The sequence below is a fragment of the Anoplolepis gracilipes genome, chromosome 5 (genome assembly GCF_047496725.1).
Source record: "Anoplolepis gracilipes chromosome 5, ASM4749672v1, whole genome shotgun sequence".
Lineage (NCBI taxonomy): Eukaryota > Metazoa > Arthropoda > Insecta > Hymenoptera > Formicidae > Anoplolepis > Anoplolepis gracilipes.
Genome location: NC_132974.1, coordinates 13,367,370 through 13,388,977, shown reverse-complemented (window position 1 = coordinate 13,388,977; position 21,608 = coordinate 13,367,370). Strand labels below are relative to the sequence as shown.

At 39.3% G+C, this 21,608-nt stretch overlaps 2 protein-coding genes and 1 non-coding gene across 4 annotated transcripts in view; 1 reads left to right on the top strand and 2 right to left on the bottom strand.

Moving 5' to 3' along the window:
• Wge (BAH domain and coiled-coil containing protein winged eye) overlaps positions 1 to 15,414 on the bottom strand; it is a 59,281-nt gene extending 43,867 nt beyond the window's left edge. Inside the window, exon 1 of the mRNA XM_072893154.1 lies at positions 14,400 to 15,414. The gene's annotated coding sequence lies outside the window, so the exon portion shown is untranslated. The remainder of the gene's footprint in view (positions 1 to 14,399) is intronic.
• A 3,660-nt stretch (positions 15,415 to 19,074) lies between these two features.
• Positions 19,075 to 20,942, top strand: Sturkopf (lipid droplet associated hydrolase sturkopf). 2 transcript variants are annotated; one of them, XM_072893155.1, is made up of 5 exons: positions 19,075 to 19,221; positions 19,338 to 19,468; positions 19,540 to 19,860; positions 19,970 to 20,161; positions 20,252 to 20,942. In XM_072893155.1, exons 1-5 carry the CDS (start codon positions 19,200 to 19,202, stop codon positions 20,684 to 20,686), a joined length of 1,101 nt encoding a protein of 366 aa, XP_072749256.1. In that variant the 5' UTR covers positions 19,075 to 19,199; the 3' UTR covers positions 20,687 to 20,942. The 2 variants fall into 2 exon arrangements, with proteins under 2 accessions (XP_072749256.1, XP_072749257.1); XM_072893156.1 differs by having other exon boundaries at positions 19,197 to 19,221; positions 19,395 to 19,468.
• Positions 19,077 to 19,149, bottom strand: Trnaf-gaa (transfer RNA phenylalanine (anticodon GAA)). The gene has a single exon. It is a non-coding gene; the product is annotated as a tRNA-Phe (tRNA).
• Positions 20,943 to 21,608: the final 666 nt, after the last annotated feature.

The window sequence follows — 21,608 nt, the reverse complement described above, 5'->3', positions numbered from 1 at the left end:
CCGCCGCCCACCCGTATCCTCCCGAGCCCCGCGCCGCTTCGCCAACCCGCTCCCTCCTGCACCTTCGCCGTCTCCTTTTCTTCCTCGGTGTCTTTCTGAATTTTTCAGCCTCCTCTCCGCCACCACCGTCTGCCCTACCGAACGAGACTCTTCGCGTCCGCTCTTCTTCTTCTTCTTCTTCTTCCTCTTCTTCTTCTTCTACTTCGAGCGAAGCTACGCTTCTTTTCCTCTCTCGCTCTCTCTCTTCCTCTCTATCGTTCTCTCGCGCGCGCCTCCTCTGTTTTTTTCTCTCTTCTTCCTTCTCTCTCTCTTTCTCTTTTTCCTTTCGTCTCTCGCATGCCTCTCGTCTCACGCGGACACAAGTGCCGATTTATTATTTGCCGTTGCCGAGTAGAGTACGGGGCACGTTTCGTTTTCATTCGTTTACGATTTTCCACCGCGCTTGTCGCGATCTCGTCGAGTTATCGAATACTAGTGGCGGAGAAAAAAAAAAAAAGAAAAAGAAGCGAGCTTTACGCGAGCTACGTTACACGTCGTTATCGGACACTTCGTGTTCATTCGACGAAATGTATACGTTTGCGCGACGGAAATTACTGCAGTCGGAGTCTTAGGGAAAGGAAGGTCGATACATACATACATACATACATACATACATACATACATACATACATACATACATACATACATACATACATACATACATATATACATACACACACACACACACACACATATATATATATATATACTTTGCGAAACACATGGTATTTCGCATGTGTAAATTTACCTGTGTGTTGGTCTACAGTGAAACAGAATTCCCGAGTTACCATTTCGGCTATTTGTGCGACTTGGTAATGAAGCGCTTCCCGCTCATTTTCTTGACGAAATTTAACAGCGTGTGAAAATTGGGTTACACGCGTGAATAAGGGGACAGGCGGCGAACGTTTTTAGCTATGACGGATAGCAAAAGAGACAGAGTCAAGTCCTCCGGTCGAGCGTCTCTCTATCTTTGTATGCCTTCGTGTGTGCGTGCGTGCGTGCGTGCGCGCGCGCGTGCGTGCGTATGTGTGCGCGAGCGAGGAGAAAGAGGGAGGCAGATACTGTCGTGCGGGTCTCCAGCGCAGTTCAACACACATCTCCATATGATTCCCCATATGTTTCGACTTGGTTCATGTGCTTGTCGAGCAAAGGCCTCGTACGGAAGCGATTTGGTACTCCGGTCTCTGAGTTAAGAACTCTCATTATTCTCTCACAATCACGCGATCTCTCATGCGTGATGTGCCGTACTTTACGCCTCCGGCCGCGAATTTCTCGCGAGAATTTCGATTTCGACGATAGATGAACAGCTATTTCGCGCGCTATTTTTCTTTTGCGAAATTCGAGATCCCCATCCCCTTTTTTTTTCTTTTTTTTCCGCGGGGTGCAAAAAGTTGAGCGATGCGGAAAGCCGAAGTTAATGCAACAGGATCTTGTCATCTTCGAGCCGCCGGCGGCGGTGTCGCGTCTCGACGTCGACACGAAAAACGGAAAAGCGCCTTTAGCGTCGGCTGGAAAAGCGCATCCGCGATTCCACGGGCATTACCGCCCCTGTCTGCCACGTTGGCAACGGGGTGATTAAACGTTATCAGATCGACGTAGCGTTCCGTACAGGTGCGATCGCGCGCTGGACACGGCGAGAAAAGGTAATTCGACCTCGTTTTAAACGCGGCTCCCATTGAGAATTATAAACTATGCATATCGAATAAAATTATATAAACTATATCGAAAAATGTTATACGTAACGAGAAAGATTTTTCATCTTTTTCTTTACCATTTTACCTACTTGAAAAGAATTGACATATCACTAAAGTATAAATTCCTTTCTTTTTTTTTTCAGAATTATTCATTCAAGCGTTTAAAAAATTTCAAAACAATTATTACAAAATTCTCTTTTCAGGTATTTTTACCAATAAAATTGATATGCATGTCACATTAACGATTTATATAAAAAGAGTCAACATTGTATACATACAGCTCCATTGGACAATAATTTTAAAGGTCGCGGGATATCCCGTCGAGAGACGTAACAGCGGCAAACGAACGAACGAACGAACGAACGAACAAACGAACGAAACAGGGTTAAAACTATCGACGATCACGGGAACGGTCGGTCGCAGGGGGAAAAAAGATGGCGCCAACGAGATACACGCGTTTCGCACGCTACGCCGCCGATGCGAGATAAGACGCACAACTAGGTTACTCCACGCAGTTGCGCCATTCGGCTTAATTGCTCGACTTGGAGCAAGGTAGACGGCTCTCGCAGCGGCAGCTGATTAAAAAGGCATAAGCATAATTAACAAAAAACAGCACGCGCGCCAGGCTACCTCTAATGACAACTAAAGCGTTGCCATTTGAAAGAAAAATTTTCTTCCCAATCTCTGATACCCGGGCTTATATTGGGTCAACTTGTTGATGTTAGTTGTACCAAGATTGACTGCAGATTCTTTTAAAGATTCTAGCCTATGGAAGATCGGGAAATTGCGGCGTAAAGTCAGAATTATTGCATCAGAAATGATTGAGACACAAGTTGGATAAAAGCAGACAGATGAAGTAGTACATTTTCTTCCTGAAAATTTGGCATTTGTCCCGAATATATTCTGCAACAGTTGTAAAACGATCTGTATGTAGGAAGTTCTTAAAACATTTCGTAAGATTCCGCTAGAGAAGAATGATGAATGATATATAGGATGATTAACATATAAGACGTCTCGTGACAATCTCTTTCCTCCCATATCATTAGAACCATGTAATAAAAAAAGATATTAATTGAAATTCGGAACTCGCAACAATTTATTAATATGAAAAAAATTATCAATTAATATAAGATGTGTAATACAATATCATAAAAATATATATAAATTACTTTTTTTTTTTTTCTATCAATCTATTATAAATTAAATGTCTTATATTATCGATCTATTACATCGTATCTTTGATCTCTTTTAAATTTTCAAAAAATCTAATTGTAAGTATTTTAAAATTTTTCTGAATTTTTTATATCTTGCAAATATCTATCTCTTCTGAAATGTTGGAAAAAATCGCAAAGTTCTAACTGCAAAAACCCTCTTAAGCACCGCTGTATAATACATCGCTAGTGGTTAAAGGCCCCCTTCTTTGCCAGTTCTGCCACCGACGAGAGAGCCAGTCCGCGCTCGTTCCCTCTCTCCTTCTCTCTCTCTCTCTCTTTTTCCATCTCCTTCTTATCCGTTCCTCTCTTTCGCTTACACACAGCAATACGCTCAAGCGATATCACGCTACGATATCTACTTTTGTTGCATGCCTGCGCTATCTCCATCCTGTCCCTTCCTCGCTGTTATTTCTCTCTCCCTCTCTCTCTCCCTCTCTCTCTCTCTCTCTCTCTCTCTCTCGTCCTTTCTTTCATATCCTCTCGCTGCGTCACATACAGATCAATTACTGCTCTCTCTCCCCCCACCCCCTTCGTCAATAGAACAAATTTTTAGCGCAATCACCTAGCCGACTGTGCGCACTTGTCGTTTCGGATAAAGCAAGTACAGGTCAGTCAGGGGCGTAATCGGAAATTAATCCCGGCGGATGTGCGGTTTTGTTCCGTCGATGTGTGAAATAAGATTGCGCAGTAGGTTATTGTCCTGTTTGTCATTGTATATAAATAGGCATGTATTGAAATTCCTTTCAAATATATAAGGTATAGGAAAGATATAAGTTGAAAAAAAAAAAAAAAAAAAAAATCCACATTTATATTTTGACGAATCGATAGTACTTATTCGAGATGAAGAATTTAAGAATCTCAAATTAAGCTGCGAGAATATTGACAGACGATGAAAATTCAACCTCGAGCATTTAGTTGCTTTCAACTAACTGTCAATAAAGCATCCTAATCGTTTTATTGACATTTTTACAAAGTTACAGAAAGTATTTTCCAAAACTTTCTTTTAAGCAATTGTCAAATTTTCTTTTACATATTTTTTTAAAAAAGACTACAATGGACGTGTAAAGGCTACGTTGCTGTACGATGTAATGGCAATTACTAGCATTTCTACAAGTTGAAAATATCTCTGGAAACTCTAGCGAAGGTATTGTCACAGGCTGCCTGTGCGTGAACTGGCATTACTGTCAATACGGGCATTCGGAGCATTCATCGTCTTGCAACTATGATTCTCTCATCGTTGTTGCCTTTGAATATCCGCCCAGAGAGTGTTTCAAAAGGACCATCGATAATTATCGCAGTAACACAATTTCAGCATCGCTTTCTCCACAAAGTAATGTCCTAAGTTGTATGGACAGTATAAATTAACTAATCGTGAGTTACAAATTTCGCTCTCTGTTCCTTTCTCTACTATAAACATTGTGTTTCCCGAACGTTAAGGGAAAATGAAAGAAAAAGAGAAACTCAAAATTTTGTTAATCAGAGTTAACGTTAAGCAACATCGATATTCAGTGTCTAAAATAATTGAAATTCAATAATCGATATACATATGTAGCGAAATGTTTCACATCTTTTTTTTTTATCCGAGAGATAAAAAAATCAAGCCCCATCGAGCAATATATAAATTATAAATTATAACATATAAATTATAAATTAATAAAGTCACTTCCTTCCGTGCTGTGTTCTCGTTTTCATTTTGCTGCCTCTTCGCGCGCTCTTCTCTCGAAATTTTAATAATTATAATAAAGACTCTCAAGTTCGCGAAGGTCAGAGAGGAAAAGTTTGTTAGTCGAGAAAACTGTCCGGAAACTTTCGAGTTCTGTGTAGCAATCTCTGCGTTTTCTCTCTCTCTCTCTCTTTCTCTCTCTCTCTCTCTCTCTCTCTCTCTCTTTCTCTCTCTCCATGTCTCTACTTGGGCGCGAGTCTGAAGAACCTATACGAGTTGAGAACTTTGGAAGAAAGCGAAAAAGTCGATGCTCGTAAGAGATGCAGCCTAACCGATGTGGTTACCAGGAAATATAATAGAAAATATTTTCGGTTTTACGAGGAGAAACAAAAGCAGCTGCTATTGCTGGCATAAAGCGCGTAGCTAATCGTCGTTAGCGAAAGCGACAAGGACGGAAAGACGAAATGGAGAAGGCGTATCGAGAGGATACACCTTTATCCGTGTACGAGAATGGCGCGGCCGGCAGCGGCTTTAACTGACATCTCGGGAAAGTCAAAGGAGAAGAGGAACAATATTACAGGGTAGGATCAAAGGAGTGATGGGGAACGACGAGGCAGCGCGGAGGCAGAATAGTATGTGTGTCCCTTCAATGATTGACGGTCGGCCCGGGCCAAGAGAGCGGTCGAGGAAGGACGAGCGTTAGGCCCGGAGTGTGCTTTCCAAATGTTATTCTCTAGCCTGTACTCGCTCTCGCCGACCCACGGCGAGTAGCCGGCATCATCATTAAGAGTTCCCATTTTCGCCGGAGAAAACTCCGTCCTGTCTGTCGAGATCCATTTGTATCCCCTACCGTGACGGATACCGAAATAATAATTGCTCGATGCGTTCACGCAGATGTACTTATCCCCTGGCGGCGGTTCGGACACTTGGGATTTTACAGAATTTTCTAACATTTATCTTCAAAAGCAACATCCAGATTCTCGAATTTGTAATTTCAACATTTGACAGATCAAATTTGTCAAATTTTACAACTGTCATTGTACTTTTTTTTTCTCCATTTTCTTTTGCTCTAGTGTCTTCGAGCTATTCCAAGAACAAATGTAAAAAGAAAAAAAATTCATGTTTACAATTTAATTGTTGTACCAGCTGATGCGAGAAGACGTTTTCAATGTCCTTAGTTAAAAAAAAAAATTAATCGGAAACTAGTGTTTGGAAGATTGAGCGCTTTCGAAGGTGCCGGGCATTCACGACGTAGATTGCGAATATGTCGAGAAACGTCGCAAAAAACGGGCAGGCAAGCAGTGGTCGTGCCGGTGTCAAGTCGACCCGGGCAAACAGGAAGCGAGACTTACGTCATGGTCCCCGACACAACTCGGTCGACCGCGTGTTGAACCGGTGGCACTAAAATCAAGATCAAGACGAGGCAGAATAGCTTCCATAAATTTTGTAAATCGCTCGCGATCGAACGTGTTTGAGCGTCGAGGTGGGGAGAGGGATGGGGATGGGGATGGAGATGGGGATGGAGATGGGGATGGGGATGGGGGGGGGGGGTATAAATGTGTACCACATATAAGACACGGGGACCGAAACATCGGAGGACTTGGTCGTTGAATTTTTCCGCCGATCGTGCTGTAGTGTTGTAAACTCGGTTTAAAAAGCTCAAAGGATCCCAAAGATAGAAAATCTCGTCGAGATATACTTTGAAGATAGTATACGAAAAAGCCACGATAACTTTGACGCGCCGATCTTTATCGACATTGTAATTCATATTCTTCAGTGTACGTAATTAAAATTGACATACCATTTCTCGGCATTGTCGTGCAGAATCGTTGAAACGTCGAGCAAAAAAGAAACTGGCAAACTTATTAATACATGGTAAAAGAAGTTGATGAATAAATTGAAAAGAATTAATTTCTGCAAAACGAAATGTCTTGGGTCTTTCATATCATAGATTGATCCGAAATATTTGATTCCCTGTCCTTTGAGTTTATTTTCCTTGATTTTTCTGAATTTTCGAATTAACAAGAGCAGAGAAATCATGCTCCAAATTAAATTTCGCGCTACAAATATTACAAACCGAAATATATAATGACACGGTTTATTTACGAGAAGAAACTTATCGAATTTCGAATTCGTGAGTCTCGCTTCTTCAAAATACTTGATATTTCTTGTGAAAGGAAATCAACGAAAAAGAAATTCCTATATATAAAAAATCTCCATTTCGGATGCAAGTTTTTTTCTCCGTTTTGTATAATTAATCTATAATTAATTTATGAAACGTAGTAAGATTTCTCGTCGCACACGACAAGAGTAAAAAAAAAAAAAAAAAAACAAAAGAAAAAAATATCGGATTTACAACCGCGAACGTTTTCGCGAACCTGCTCGAATTTGCGAAGCTGATAGGACAAAATTTCGCAATACGGCGCTAAGATGGTAAAAGGCGACCGGTTCAAGGCACAAAGGAGAGGAGGCCTCGTCTCGTGTTACCCTCTCTCTTTCTCTTTTTCTCTTTCTCGCTCACCGGGCACTCTCCAGCGGTCACGTCATTCAACAGGGATGAGAGGAGTACATGAAATGCACTCGCAACGCGCTGGTCCTACACGCAACGTGATGCGCGTAGGTAAGAGCCCGTAGTGGAGCCCCGCTTCTACTTCTTCTTTCTCCTCCTTCTCCTCCCTCTCGTTCTACCTCACCTCCTCGCTCCTGCCTCGCGCGTGTGAGTTTAAACACGTGCGCGTCCGTCCGTTCGTTCGTTCGTTCGCTCGCTCGTTCGTTCGTTCGTTCGTTCGTTCGTTCGTTCGTTCGTTCGTTCGTTCGTTCGCTCGTTCGCTCGTTCGTTCGTTCGTTCGTTCGCTCGTTCGTTCGTTCGCTCGCTCGAGGTAAGACTCGCGAGCCTCTTTACGTACTCCATAATTCGGATCGTTTCAAATACGCGCTATTGTTCTACGAAAGTGAAGAAGGTCAGTGGAAAAAGATTGTGGAATTGAAACTCGTATCATTTTCCAACGAACTATTTTGACGAGGTGTATCAGAGAACAAATCCATAACAATCAAATGTATATTTGAAGAATCTTGAAATATCAACAAAGTTGTTGCTTCGATATTGTGATATGATTTGTTTTTTAATCGATGATCCCTTCCATCGTTGATTCGATCGATATCGCAGATTTATTATGCGACAAACATGTTGAGTTTTATTAAAATTAGCTTACATTTCTCTTTTTTTCTTTATTTCTCTTTTTGATAATTTGAGGTATCTATATTTTGTTAATAATTTAACGATTTCGTAAACAATTATAAATAAATGTACATACTTGATATTTAATTTTGCTGATGTGGTACAATTACACATCAAATCTATTCGGTGAATATTTATAAGATCAATATGTTTGTCGCATGATAAATCTGTAATACGGATCGAATCAACGATGGAAACGATACATCAGTGGTTGAGAAAACAAATCGTACTTCAAAATCGAAGTAAAACTTTGTATGAACAAGTTGTTATTTCAAGATTCTTTAAAAATACCCGTGAACTTTTACGGACTATTCTCTGATACACTTTGTCAAATTTTAATAAATTTATTATAATAAACTTTAGTATTATATTCAATTATCCGTGCAAACCATTTTTAATACACGTTTTACATAAAATAACAAATAATATTTTCTTTAACAATAATTTTTAAAAATAATAATAGTAATTTCTAAAACTTTATTACCATATAAAGATTAGGATTATATTAGGATTATATTAAATTTGTAAGGATATATTTATATGGCTAAAACCATTATAAACCATTTTTAATACATGTTTTACATAAAATAACAAATAATATTTTCTTTAACAATAATTTTTAAAAATACTAATAGTAATTTCTAAAACTTTATTACCATATAAAGATTAAGATTATATTAAATTTGTAAGGATATATTTATATGGCTATACGAGACATATTAGTGAGAGAGAAAGATAAGAAGCGTTAAATTAAATTTCCAATAAAAAAATGTAAAGCTCTTGTTCCATCAAATAAAATAAAGAAATAAATGCGTGCATTGTAAAATAACACCTGTTATTCTTTTATAGCAAGAAAACTTGTCGCCATCGGCATCGAAAGGGACGAAATTGCCTTTTCCTATAGTTTACGTACGCGGGCTCGCGCGCCGGAATATTCTGTTCCCCCGCGTTTCTGTTTCCCGCGGCTCGTTAGGCCGCGTCATTAATCGACGACGAGACGATCGTCGTGGACGATTTCTGCTTCACGTGTTCCGCGAAAGCGTGCTTCCCGGCTGCCCGGCTGCCCGGCGCGCATTTAGGGGAAACGAGCCAAACAAAGTGTACACGTATACGTGTATAAATGTCATGTATAACGCGAGACGAACCTTCTCCTCCGGCAAAGTAGGCGGAACAACGCTCGCACGCACCTCCACGGCCCTCTCCGCGCATTCGTAACTCCGACGCTCGAAATGATAGTCGTCGCAGCCAAATAAATGCCACTTTACCCAACGTCGAGCAGACAAACAGCAAACGATTTCGTACGATTGAAGCGCGCGAGATCCCCTTTTCTGTCAAACAAGCGAACCGGAAATATTTTCGGACAAAAATTCAATCAACAATTTTGTCACCGGAATATTTTGCAGAGAAAACAAAAAAACTCATCGACGTGTTGTGTTGTGTAATGTATATATGTTGTCAAATTTGCATATATAAATTCTTAGTCTAAAAATAGATAATTAGCGTAGAAAGATAAAAGATAAAGGATCATGAAAAATGACTCTTTTATTTTTTAATGATTTTTGCAGAGTTTACTCTATCAAACGTTCAATTGCGCATAACGTAATTTGATTCGTTGTTGTAATCTACATATTGGGTTTTTTCTTTTTTCTTTTTTTTTTCTTTTTTTTTTTAGGGAAATATTACACAAGACCACAAGTTTTGTTCATCTCTATTGATTAAATGTTATAGTTATATATTTACATGTGCCACGCATACGCGAGATAAGAAACTTGTATGTCGGTTTTCCGGAAATTCATTTTTTTTGTGTAAAAACTTGAAAATGTTTTCACAGAAGCTCTCACTCTTGTTGCTTTGAAAATTTTATTAGACACAGGAACTTCAATTCGATGAACTTTGACGCAATTAGGAGAAAATTTGTGTTTACCATGTAGATTTTTTTCGCGAAAAAGTATCTAGCTTAAGAACTTTGTTAGACCCTCCATCGCATAATGTTGCCTTAATGCGACAAACCGGTTTTCCACGTTTTTTCCACTTCTTCGTAGCCTTCGTGTCTATGTGGCGTAGAAAAAAAAATATCACGAAACTTTGTGGATATAAACGCGCGTCTTACGTTGTACATTATTAGATAAAAATATCGATAATATGTAAAATTAAAATTCATTAAAATGTAAACATTACATAAAATTCTTAAAATCTCGCTGCAAATAAGTGTAATATAATTGCTTATCTACAACGAGTTTGATTAAACTGGAAATTCGTGCATTCGCATTTTCAAAGTATACTTGAATGTCCTTTTTGCCGAAGAATCCAGCGGACACAGCTCGTGTGTATTAGCTATCTGTTAAACGAACAAGCGTTGCCCGAATAAACTTGAGACAGATAATGCAATTGTCTAATCACGGCAATCCACATTTATCGATAACGCGTACGCGATAAATGTAACAATATCCTGATGGTCGTGAATCTGGTTTCATGTCGATAAGAAACGGTACTTTTATTAACGGGTCCCGATACTTTTTACGCTGATTTCTACAACTTTCCCTTTCGCAGATTCCTGAACTGAATTTTATTGCTTCTTTTTATCATATATATTTTCCGAGTTTTATCGAGTTTTTTTTTTCTTTATTTACGTAGCCAATATTTTTACGCGCAAGTGTCGAGATACTACAATACATGTAATTCACATAAATAGTAATAGTAAACAGACTCGATCGTCTGGCATTATATATCGCGCAGAAGTGCGTTTCGCGTGATAATTTATCGGGCCGATTAAACGCTTTAACCATAATTAAAACTTACTGAGAATAAATTTACAAATTCGCGAACGTGAATTTACGATGCCGGAGAATTTGTTGATTTATCTGCGGAGCGGAGTCTTTTCATGTGGCCAAATTCTCGCAGCTTTCTTCATTCGTGTTGTAACTTGTTAATGCAAGTGACTATACAATAATCGCTCATTATCGAGGCAAAAGAACATAGATCTACTCAGGCCCCGGGGCGTGTTATTAATATTTATTCGCGAGATATCTGTTCTTTGCACGACGAACACACTTGACGCGTTAACGTCAATTGCTCTTAGCTAACGTCAGTTAACAGAAACTAATGCCAGTCGATGAGATCCACCAGTTTGATATTAAACGTAATCATGCAAATAAAAAATTTCTTCGTTTACGGCGATGCTAATGACGAGTATAATAAACTGTGCAACGCGATCGTGTTTAGCTGCAAACGTTCGATAATTTTTCTTTTGCATTTAAAGGGATCTCGGAATCGTCTCTTTTTGTCGACAGAATGCAATTTTCATAATTTTCACTCCATTTTGTATTAACTACACGCAAAATTACAAATGCGTTAAGATAAACGTACTTGTGCGAATGGCCTTGTGATATAAATATTATACCAAGAACAAAGGAAATTTTTAAATATATGTTTTATACGTCAACTTATATAGTCTAAAAAAGAACACTCCAGCTGTCATCTGCCTCATTTTCTCTTTATTAAGTGTCTGGATTTATATTAAATAAAAAAAGACTCATCGCAACGCAAACGTGTTATAAAAATGTTATAAGATTGTCCGAATGCAATTTGAAAGTTTAAAATAAAAATGTATAGAAAATTACGGTTTACATGCATTATGCAATAGTAAATGAAAAGAACAGTAGATTAATTTTCCAAGCAGTGTATTATTTATATCAATTGGGAATTATAATTGTTGCACATTATGTCGCGAAGCATGCCAATAAAAGAAATTAAACGCTTCCATCGGGACAATTGTACGTAAAGCTAAATGACCCTTTTAAAGGAAATTTTTCGCCCCCAGAATTGCAGCTCGCGGAAGTTTGCCGGTATGCACGCGTTTGTGTGAAACTGTGTGTATTTGTGTGGATCGCGTGAATTATCGTCGATTGTCGTGAGAAAAAAAAAACTTTATTGATTGGTGGTCAAAAGTATCGCTCTTTATCTCTCATAAATAAGACAGAGAGAAAGAATTACTCGTCCAAAATGTGCGTACGTCAAGAATAGCTGAGCTATTATGCACCAACTTTATTTGGTGTGAAAATCGAGCAGAAATAAAATGCCGGACACCCATTGGATTCCTAAACATAAAAAATAAAGAAAAAAAAAAAAGAGAGAGCGAAATTATGTTCAGGCCAAAGTATAGCCTACTGTCGGACTACTGAAGCAATCTTTCGAGAGAGGACGGTGTGGTCCTTCACGGGTGTCCCGTGAAATTGCAGCGCCAGATGGACGAAAATGACGATCCCACATTATTGGCTCTATCCGTCGTTTCTCAACGTCGCCCTTATTCTACGACGCTCAAAAATACACACAGTTCGGGTTATCAGCGCGACTCGCGTAGTGTTTATATAAAGAGAGAGAGAGAGAGAGAGAGAGAGAGAGAAAAAAAAAAAAGAAACGAATCCTCGTATAAATAAATTTATGTTACATCGAAAACGCGAGCGAAAATCTTGCCATTCTCGAAATAAAGAAGGCATTCGCGTCCGCGAGCCGACGTCTTCTCTCTGGCGCTGTCATTGCTCGCTCACACGAGATAGACACGCAAATACACATATATACACACACACACACACACAGGTACACACAACCTAGAAGTGCGCGCGCGCGCGCGCGCAAACACATAGCCACGTGCTGCTGCTGCTGCTGTTTTCGCTTACTCGGCTTGAACCCTCCATTCCGCTTCCTTCTCGTAGCAAAATTTTTCACGACGCATAGCATTTTTTTTTGCCTTCGATCGGATGAACGGAATCATGGCTGGCTTTTTCTCCTTCCATCACTCTTTCTCTATCCTTTCTATTTTCCTGTACGACACGTAAACATCTCGCAGCGTCTCTTATTTTGCTTCACTTTCGATTATTATTGCTCGATTTATAATAATCTCTTGGAAATTTCAACGATGCCGCAATCACTCGTCCTTTGACGTGTTTACTTTCTTACTCTATCTATACTCTATCGTCTCTTATTGTTGATAAACATTAGATTAATCAAATTAGAAAAAAAAAAAAAAACAGACAGAAAAGAATTTACAGTTCCTTTCCTTCTCCAAGTAACTCATTCACTAGATTTGGGTTTTTTTTTTTTCTTCTCTCAATTAAAATACGTGCTCACTGACAAATGATATAATATAAAGATTAGCGCAAGTAACTGACTGTTAGCAATTGTTTTGTTTACGACTGTTTTAGCCTGTGTCGTGTAACGACTTTTCGCACAGTGATTCGCCCCCGCACGTGATACTATCGGTCAAAATATATCGGCTTGTTTTCTACTTACGTAATCTGAACTCTCTAATCTTCAAGATAGCTCGGATTGTTATCGAACTTTGAGAACTTACGCGTTTTGTATCTCGCGCGCGCGTTAAATTTCTTAACTTTTACCACCCCCCTAAAAATCTCTCGCTTTTGTAGTCTCACGTTAGCTCGCAAATTCCGTTACCTCTGACTGTCCTCGGGGGGGATTCAATTCACAGGTGAGGAATAAATCCATCTATCTACATATCGTTCTATTATTCTCTCTTGTTTTTTAACCTTGTTCTTGGTTCAATGTTCTGTAATTTTCGAAATTCCGCAAAAATATTCCGCCCTTTTTTTTTATCTCTCCCGTTTTTGCGATAAATTCAAGACTCGAATTCTTAGGCGTCACGTTTTGCGAAATCCAAAAGAAGAAACTAGAAATTTCGCTCGAGAAGAAGCTATTGTGAAACGCAAAACAACGACGCGACAAGTTTAAACAAGGTTGTTTCGCATAGAGGTAAACTTGCCCAAGATTGTTGGATCGTTTCCTGAATGCTACGAATCTTCGACAGAGTTGTAAGGGTGTTGTCGACGTCACGCGATAGATGTAAAATTACATTCATAAGAGAGATCCTTACAGCGAGATCCATCTCCCAGGATCGATCTTTACGAACTTATTTTTAGAATTTTCAGAAAAAAAATTCAAATTCTCGAATATTACCAGTCGCATTTTCGAAAGCGGATTGACACGATTTTCAAGATAAAAAGGGGCTAACGACAAAGTGACATATATATGCTTGCTACACTATATCGATCGCAGTTAACGATGGGAGAAAGTACATTCGCAGATTTCTTGGTGCATTAAGAGTAGCATATAATCTTTTTAATCTTCTCCACCGGTACGAGGGAACCGAAGGAAAATGAGAATAATCGCGGTGAAACACAATAATTACGCGTATCAGATTCAGTTAAAATCCTCGCGAAATACTATCATTTCTCGACATCGAGCGTCGTGTCGCTTCGTTTCGCCGAATTGACGTGCCAAAGCGTCTCGTAAAATCACAGCACGTATGTACATGTACCAGTATACATTCCAGAAAAGTCCATCCGAGGCTCGAGAGACGCGTGGTATAATTATCGTGTCGTTCAAATGTCACCGGTTAATAAACAGGCTGAATTTTAAGTAGTTTACAATCTGTGCGATATGCGTGCGTTATTCAAAACAAATAGAGTCTAATCTCTCGAGACTCGGAGGGAGCGCGCGTGTTCCGTCGGGAAAAAAAAAAAAAAAAAATAACATACCTGCGATTAAGCAGAACTCCACTGTGACGACTAGTCGGACGCGTCCGGTAGACAACGTTCCGTCATCTCGGCGCGACGAAGGAAGACGAGTCCTTTTCCTAGTATCCTACACCCTGGCACATCGTCGTCGACGTGTGCTTCTTCGCGTGACGTCTCTCTGTTTCTCGGTTTCTGGCCGCGGCCAAAGAAAGACCTCCGATGCGATCCGATATATATTCACTTTTAGGGAGCGGGGAGGAAGGCGGGAGAGAATAGCACCACCTCGGCGAAACAAACGCGGGGAGCACCTAAGCACGCGCGATGAAAGACGATCGGTGTACGACGAGGAGAGGCCCGATAATCGCCGCCTTCCCTTCGCGGAAGAACGGAGGATCCTCGCGGCAAGCTACATCTCGCACCGAGCCGACGTCTCGGGACGAAAAGAAAAAATAAGCGGCGCTTCTCGCGTCACGATCTACGTGGATTCGTCCTGACGATCTTGTCGCATCTCCTCGCCCGACGACGAGATACGACCGTGTATCGTTCCGCCGCTTCGCTTCGAGCAGGCTTCCACCGCGGCGGCTGTCAGTCGATCGCCGTCGGCGCTTCGGGCATATCTCCCTTTAATACGCGCCGGCCGGGCGTAGCTTAAAGTTGCGCGCTTTACGGAACGGAATTTTCGCGAGAGAATACATCCGGGTCCCGGGTGTCCCGGGTGTTCCGGATGTGCGAGTCGTAGCGGCACAGTCCGTAATCGCGATTGGATCGCGGGGCTTTAATTGCGGATCCCACTTTGCGAAAGAAAAACGGATCGAACGGCACTATAGTTTCGTCGCAGAAGCAACGCGGTCCGATATCCGAGTTCGGCTTCGCCGAACAGTTCGACGTTCGATTCCTTCGGACGACGAACCGGAATCGGGCACTCGGTCGGGAAATACCGGACGAAACGCGGCACCGAGAGCCGCGGACGCGGAATCGCACTTCCGGAGATAATCCGGGGATTGCACGGAGCGGCGTGACGTCCGCACCGCTCAACGACCGAATTGTGACTGAGGATTATGGGTTCGGGCGGTCCCGCCGTCCGCCGTGGCGCCAGAATGGGGCGAAACGAGCGCCGCCCCGTCCGCTAAAGCCACGTCCATCTCGGCGGCGGGCAGGCCGGCTGGCGGTTCGCGCCTCCTTCCGTCTTCTCCGTCGGCGCCGCCTCCTTTCCGTCTCTTCCGATCGCGAGGTCGGATCGAATTTTCTTTTTTCCCTATTGCCGATAATTAATTGTGCGAAAGACGACCCGCGACAAAGAGCGGGCGATCGAGAGTCCGCTGACACGTGTCTGAAAATGTCAGCTTCCGCGATTGAGCGAGAAACATTCCTCTTTGCACAGATTGCTTTCTAATAGTAGGATAATTGATTTCTACGAAAACATTAAGAATTGTTAGCGGATAATTGAGCTCCTATGTGACTAACCAAATTCATTTTCCTCTCATGAGTCACGTTGCTGAAAAGGCAAGGCTTTGATGAAGTGGCAGCTCTTTCGATCTTATCGATACGTCGGCGCGTATTTCGAATAATTAATAATTGCCTTATGATGATTCATTTGAATGTTTATTCATCATTTTGATTAAACCTTGTTTTTACTACCCAAAACGAGTTATACAAAAATATATTTTTTAACCGCCAGACATGTCGATATTAATTTAATTCGACTGATTTTTGCAATACATTCCTAGTTAGTCATCGCTTGTGTGACGTCTCTGATTATTATATCGCAACAATAGATTCGAGATAATGAATGTTATTATTTCTGTCTGTATGATTCTGCGATCTTGTATGAATTGAAAAATCAATCATTTTATTAATATCATCTATGACGTTAACAAAAAGATTCTTTTTTTCTCTCTTTCTTATTTAAAAGAATGTCTAGTTGATTTATCAGAAAATTAATTCTAGTTTTTATACGTAATAAATCGTACGTTACTTTTTTCCACACTAGTATTTTATAAGATGTGGATAAACGTTATCTCAAAGTCAATTTTGTGCTGTATCAAAATGTATTTCATTGATCGATATAAATGTAAGATGCGTGGTATATTTTTCACTACCATTTTATCAATTTATTATATGGATACAGCAAAATAAAAATCGCTTCTATATTTTACTATCTAAAAATATTTTAATTCCATGCAATGAATAAACCAGGATATGTGTGTGTGTGTGTGTGTGTGTGTGTGTGTAGTCTACTAAATTAATAATTCTACTAAATTAATGGTATAATAGATAAAATATAATATTAAAAAAATTGAAACCTATTATTAGTGCTTAAAAAAATATTTACAATATTTTAAACATATAAGTTTAATAATTTCAAACATTTAACAATATACGTAAAACTTTCTGTAAAATGATTGTATTTTTCAAGTTCGGATTAAATGTTATGTTTACTATATTATTATATGATGGTAAACACAAATGTAATAGTAAATCTTACATAGAAAACATACGTCAAACAAAATATCACAAAGCATTTTGTGTTTTTTAAATTGCGTGTTTTCCTCAAATACATTAACGAGAAAGAAACAAAAAAACCGCGGTCGATAATCAATGCGATCTAATCTTGACGCAATCCCCCCAATTCTACGACTCATTTATCGTTCTTCATTCCCAGTATGGATATCGAGGCTTCCGGTAATGAGTCCTTGAATTCGTATCAGAGATTACGCATCGAAGATTAAAGATTGAAATTCTAATCGGAATCAAAGGAGAGCTAATGGTTTTGAATTGGTCAAATTTTGTATTAGTCTCTGATACGGGCTTCAAATCCGTATCAGACTACGCATTAAAGATTGAGATTGAAATTTGACAAAGCAGAACAAAGAAATTTTACCTGCTTTTTATTGTGATTAGGCCCATTTGCATTAATATCATTTTGGCTTTAAGCAAAACTTTTAATTCTTACTTCGTATTGTAATTTTTGGCATCTTTTAAGCGTTGAATCAGACGCGTTTATTAATGCGTAAAAGTATTTTACAAAATCTGAAAAATTTATATATTTTCTTTGAAAAATTCTTTTAAATAAAGACTAAAATGATAAATTTACAAAATAATATACTTAAATATATTAATTTAATGATCATTCGTTTTCGAGGAATTAACGTTAGTAAAAAAAATCACGGAGAAAAATGACCTATTCCACGAAGTAAGAGTTTAATATGTGTGTCTTTACTTATTCTAGAGAGAAAGAAAAAGATAGACACATGTTTAAGTCTCGTTTAAATCCAAAATAATGGTGCCATCTGGCATCTCGGTCAAATTTCAATCTTCAATCTTCGATGCAACCTAACAGCTACGATACGTGGCCTATGTAACGGGCCCCGAAGACTCTGGGGGTTCGGGGGACTCGTGGACGGAAGGAGCGAACGGCGACGGCGACGACGGTCCGATTACGCGGATCTCGCGTGCGCGTCAGCATGGCGCCTTCCCGCGAGCGGAGGGCGGTCAGCCCGGCATCTCCCCGGCGTTGGCGCGAGATCGCGACCACGCCCCGATAACGAGGGCGACCCGAGCGCGCTTTTTGCGTGTGCACGTCGCCGGGCACACGCTCCGCCTCGCGGGCGCGCGATCAAACGCCATGACGCGTGCGCCGCCGCCCGCGGGACTCTATGACGCGCGTTCGAATTACTCTGCCGCCATGCTCGCTCTCTCTCTCTCCCCGGACGCGGACGCGGACGCGGACGCGGCGGAAAGCCGCACTCGAGAGACGCGACGGGTTCTTCTCTCTCTCCGTTTCGCTCCTCATTTGCGTTTTCCGTTTACGGTTGATCGGGAACCGCCGGCCGCCGGTCGCCGGTCGCCGGTCGCCGGCATCGGTTCGCACAGCGATGCCGATATATGGAAAACGGCCGAACCGCGATCAACAGGCTGTCCTTGTTTAAACATCCTACGATTTCCGACGATGACACGTGTGGTTGAAAAGACTTGAGAGACTGCTGGCATCTGTCAATTCGTCACGCGGATTGTTTTGTGTATTTATGAAAAAAAAACGCACGAGTCTTAAAAATCCTGAAATATTTCGATTTTAGATATTTTTTCAAAACATCTGAGTAATCTTCGATTGTTGTGTTGAATTTAGATATTTTATCAATTCATTTTATCATTCATTTACACACACACACACACAAACACGCGCGCGCGCACACATGCACGCACGCACATGTACAAAATTAATGACTTAATATGTCTTGTTATTAGCATTTATAATACAGTTTTATTTTAAAATTCAAATTAAGACAGTTTCAAAATATCCAGTAACAAAATTCTGTGCTGTTTTTTGTTCGATGATTTATCGATATAAAAAAATAACTTACGTCTACCTTTTTTCTCAAAAAATATTAAACATTGTCATAAGAAAAGTATCTCAATTTTTGACAAAATTAGTTCAATGAATTGAATGCGCAATTAAAACTATAACAAGTAATAAAACACGTGATTTTGCTGCATAGCTGTATAGCAGATTTCAATCATACTGCGTGTAAAACTGTATTATATTCACTTGTAACGGTAGAACGTGATATACAATATATGCACGGTATATTCTCTTTGAAATTTATAAAACACTAAAAATTAAATTAATAAAATTATGTCGCTTTTACCATTTATTAGTTGCTACCTCGTCGCATAAAATTATTAAAAAAAAAATCGATCTGCCGAAACCCGGGATTGAACCGGGGACATTTAGATCTTCAGTCTAACGCTCTCCCAACTGAGCTATTTCGGCTCGTGACAGTATACGTTCAATCCATTGTTCTTTGGTAATCGCAACTTGGTATGCCTAGGCTTCAACATGCTTGTAAGTATGTAAGTTATAAGTAAAAAATTAACCAATCACAGTTAAATTTAGAGAAGAATGATCGAATCAGATTTATTAATTTCCTCTGATTTATAACTTACGACTTATGTTTGCAGGCGATAACTTACTGCATTTATGTACCGTTATACTGCAATTTTTTTCATGTGTGATAGACATTCATCAGATGGTTATTCCGAGTCTGCCACATATGCAATCTCGGCTTTGTGTTGGGGAGACGTCGAACGAGGCAAGTAGCGAGCTGTCATTTTGCAATTTCTACGAATATTCCTCAAATTTAATTATTGTGTGTTATTAAAGACAACAACAAAAATGCGACGATCGATGATAAATTGTAACCAAGTGCAAACCCAAGTGATATCGGAGGGTCGTTGGATAGAGGAGGATCCGCTACCTCATTCCAGCAAGCACCTAGTGCTCGTTATTACTGGGAATCCAGGTATTCCACAATTCTACGAGAGTTTCATTAAGGCGATCAAATCGAGATTAACTCTGGACATACCTGTATGGATCATCGGACACGCTGGACACGTCCAACCACCGTGCAACTTGGAGATTGCTATGCCCGGTGACGAAAAATGGGCAGAATGCTATAGTTTGACAGCGCAGATTCAACACAAGGTACATTTCAGACATCTCTCTCTTCAGTTGCTTCCTAATTAATTTACCAATATATTATCTCATCTAATATTATGATATATGACTTATAATATTGTGTTTTTTTTTGTAGGTAGAATTCATTAAAAAATACGTTCCACAGGATGCGCACCTACATATTGTTGGACATTCTATAGGTGCCTGGCTAGTGCTTAATTTATTGAAAAACCATGACATTAATGGAAGGATAAGAAAATGTTATATGTTGTTTCCTACGATAGAATATATGGCAGAGAGCCGTAATGGAATGTACTTTTGTAATTTTGTACGTTTTGTTGCTTATCTTTATCATTACAATACATTTTTCAAATATATGAATGAATGTATGATTACAAGCATTTTCTTTTTAACACAGGTATCACCCATTGCACCAGTATTGATTTTTCTATCTTGGATCTTCACAGGAATATTTCCGCTCTCTCTACAATCATTTATGATACGTATGTTTGGTCTATTTTATGGTATTCCAGCCAGATCCATCAAAGCGGTTCAGGAAATGTTGAATCCAAAAGTCTTGGGTAGAATAATTAAACTTGGAAGAGAAGAAATGAAATATGTCAAAGAAGCTGACCATGATACTATATCAAAATACACTGATAAGCTTTGGTTTTATTATGGTGCCAATGATGGTTGGACTCCAGTGAAATTCTATAGAAATATGGTATCAAAACATCCTGATCTAAATGCTCAATTATGCCAACGCGGTTTCCAACATTCCTTTGTACTAAAAAATGACCTGGATATGGGACACATAATTGGCGATCTCATCAATGAAGATTCGAGCTCTTAATATTGTATTTGAATTTAATAGGTTGCATTTAATAGTTATTTAATTCACTTTAATTTTTTTGGATATGGGTATGTTGTTATTTTTTAAACATTTTTTTAATTTTTTAATACTATATATATTTTTAATATATATACTTAATGTATTATTATTGTTTATTATATTATTATAAATTGAACACATGTTATTATTATTACTTTATATAACTAGAGTTGTTATTTATATTAAAGGTGCACTAAAGATTTTTTTAAATACACAAAAAAATGAAAAAGCACAATACAATGCTCAATTTACATTGTATAGAAAATAAGAAATTACTTTATAATAAAATGTTAATAGAAAAGAATATATTATTGATGTAGTGTTATTTTAAAATATTAGCATTTATATTTCCAATCATGTTCCGTTCGTATTTGGCGCCATTTGCAACCTTAAAGATATGATACGCAGACAAAGATATGCAATCGGCTATTCAACAAATTTATCACCATATTTTATTTATAAATTTGTATACGAAGGACGATTTTATTCTCCGTCTAATATCCATTTTATCAATGTGACTTAAAATTAATTGCTAACATCAAAATTCAATAATATAAAAAAAGAGAGAAAGTAAATGTAGGGTTTCTGTCTCTCTCATTCTCTCACGCCTGCGCAGTGTCATTCAGCGATGCAAAAATCTGACACGATTGGACGCTGTCTACTCTTTTCCTTCTCCATTTTCTTTCGTTAGAAAGAGAGACAAAGGGTTTATAAATATATATATATATCGTTCCTCTCTTTCTACCTATCTTTCAAATTTCGCACTTGTTCTGCGCTTGCTTTCCTTTCGTTTATTTTTACACGATTGGTAGGGGCAGTGTTGTTCTCGGGGCCGCTTTTTCTCACGCATGCGCATTGAATGTGGCTTCGGTATCGTATATAA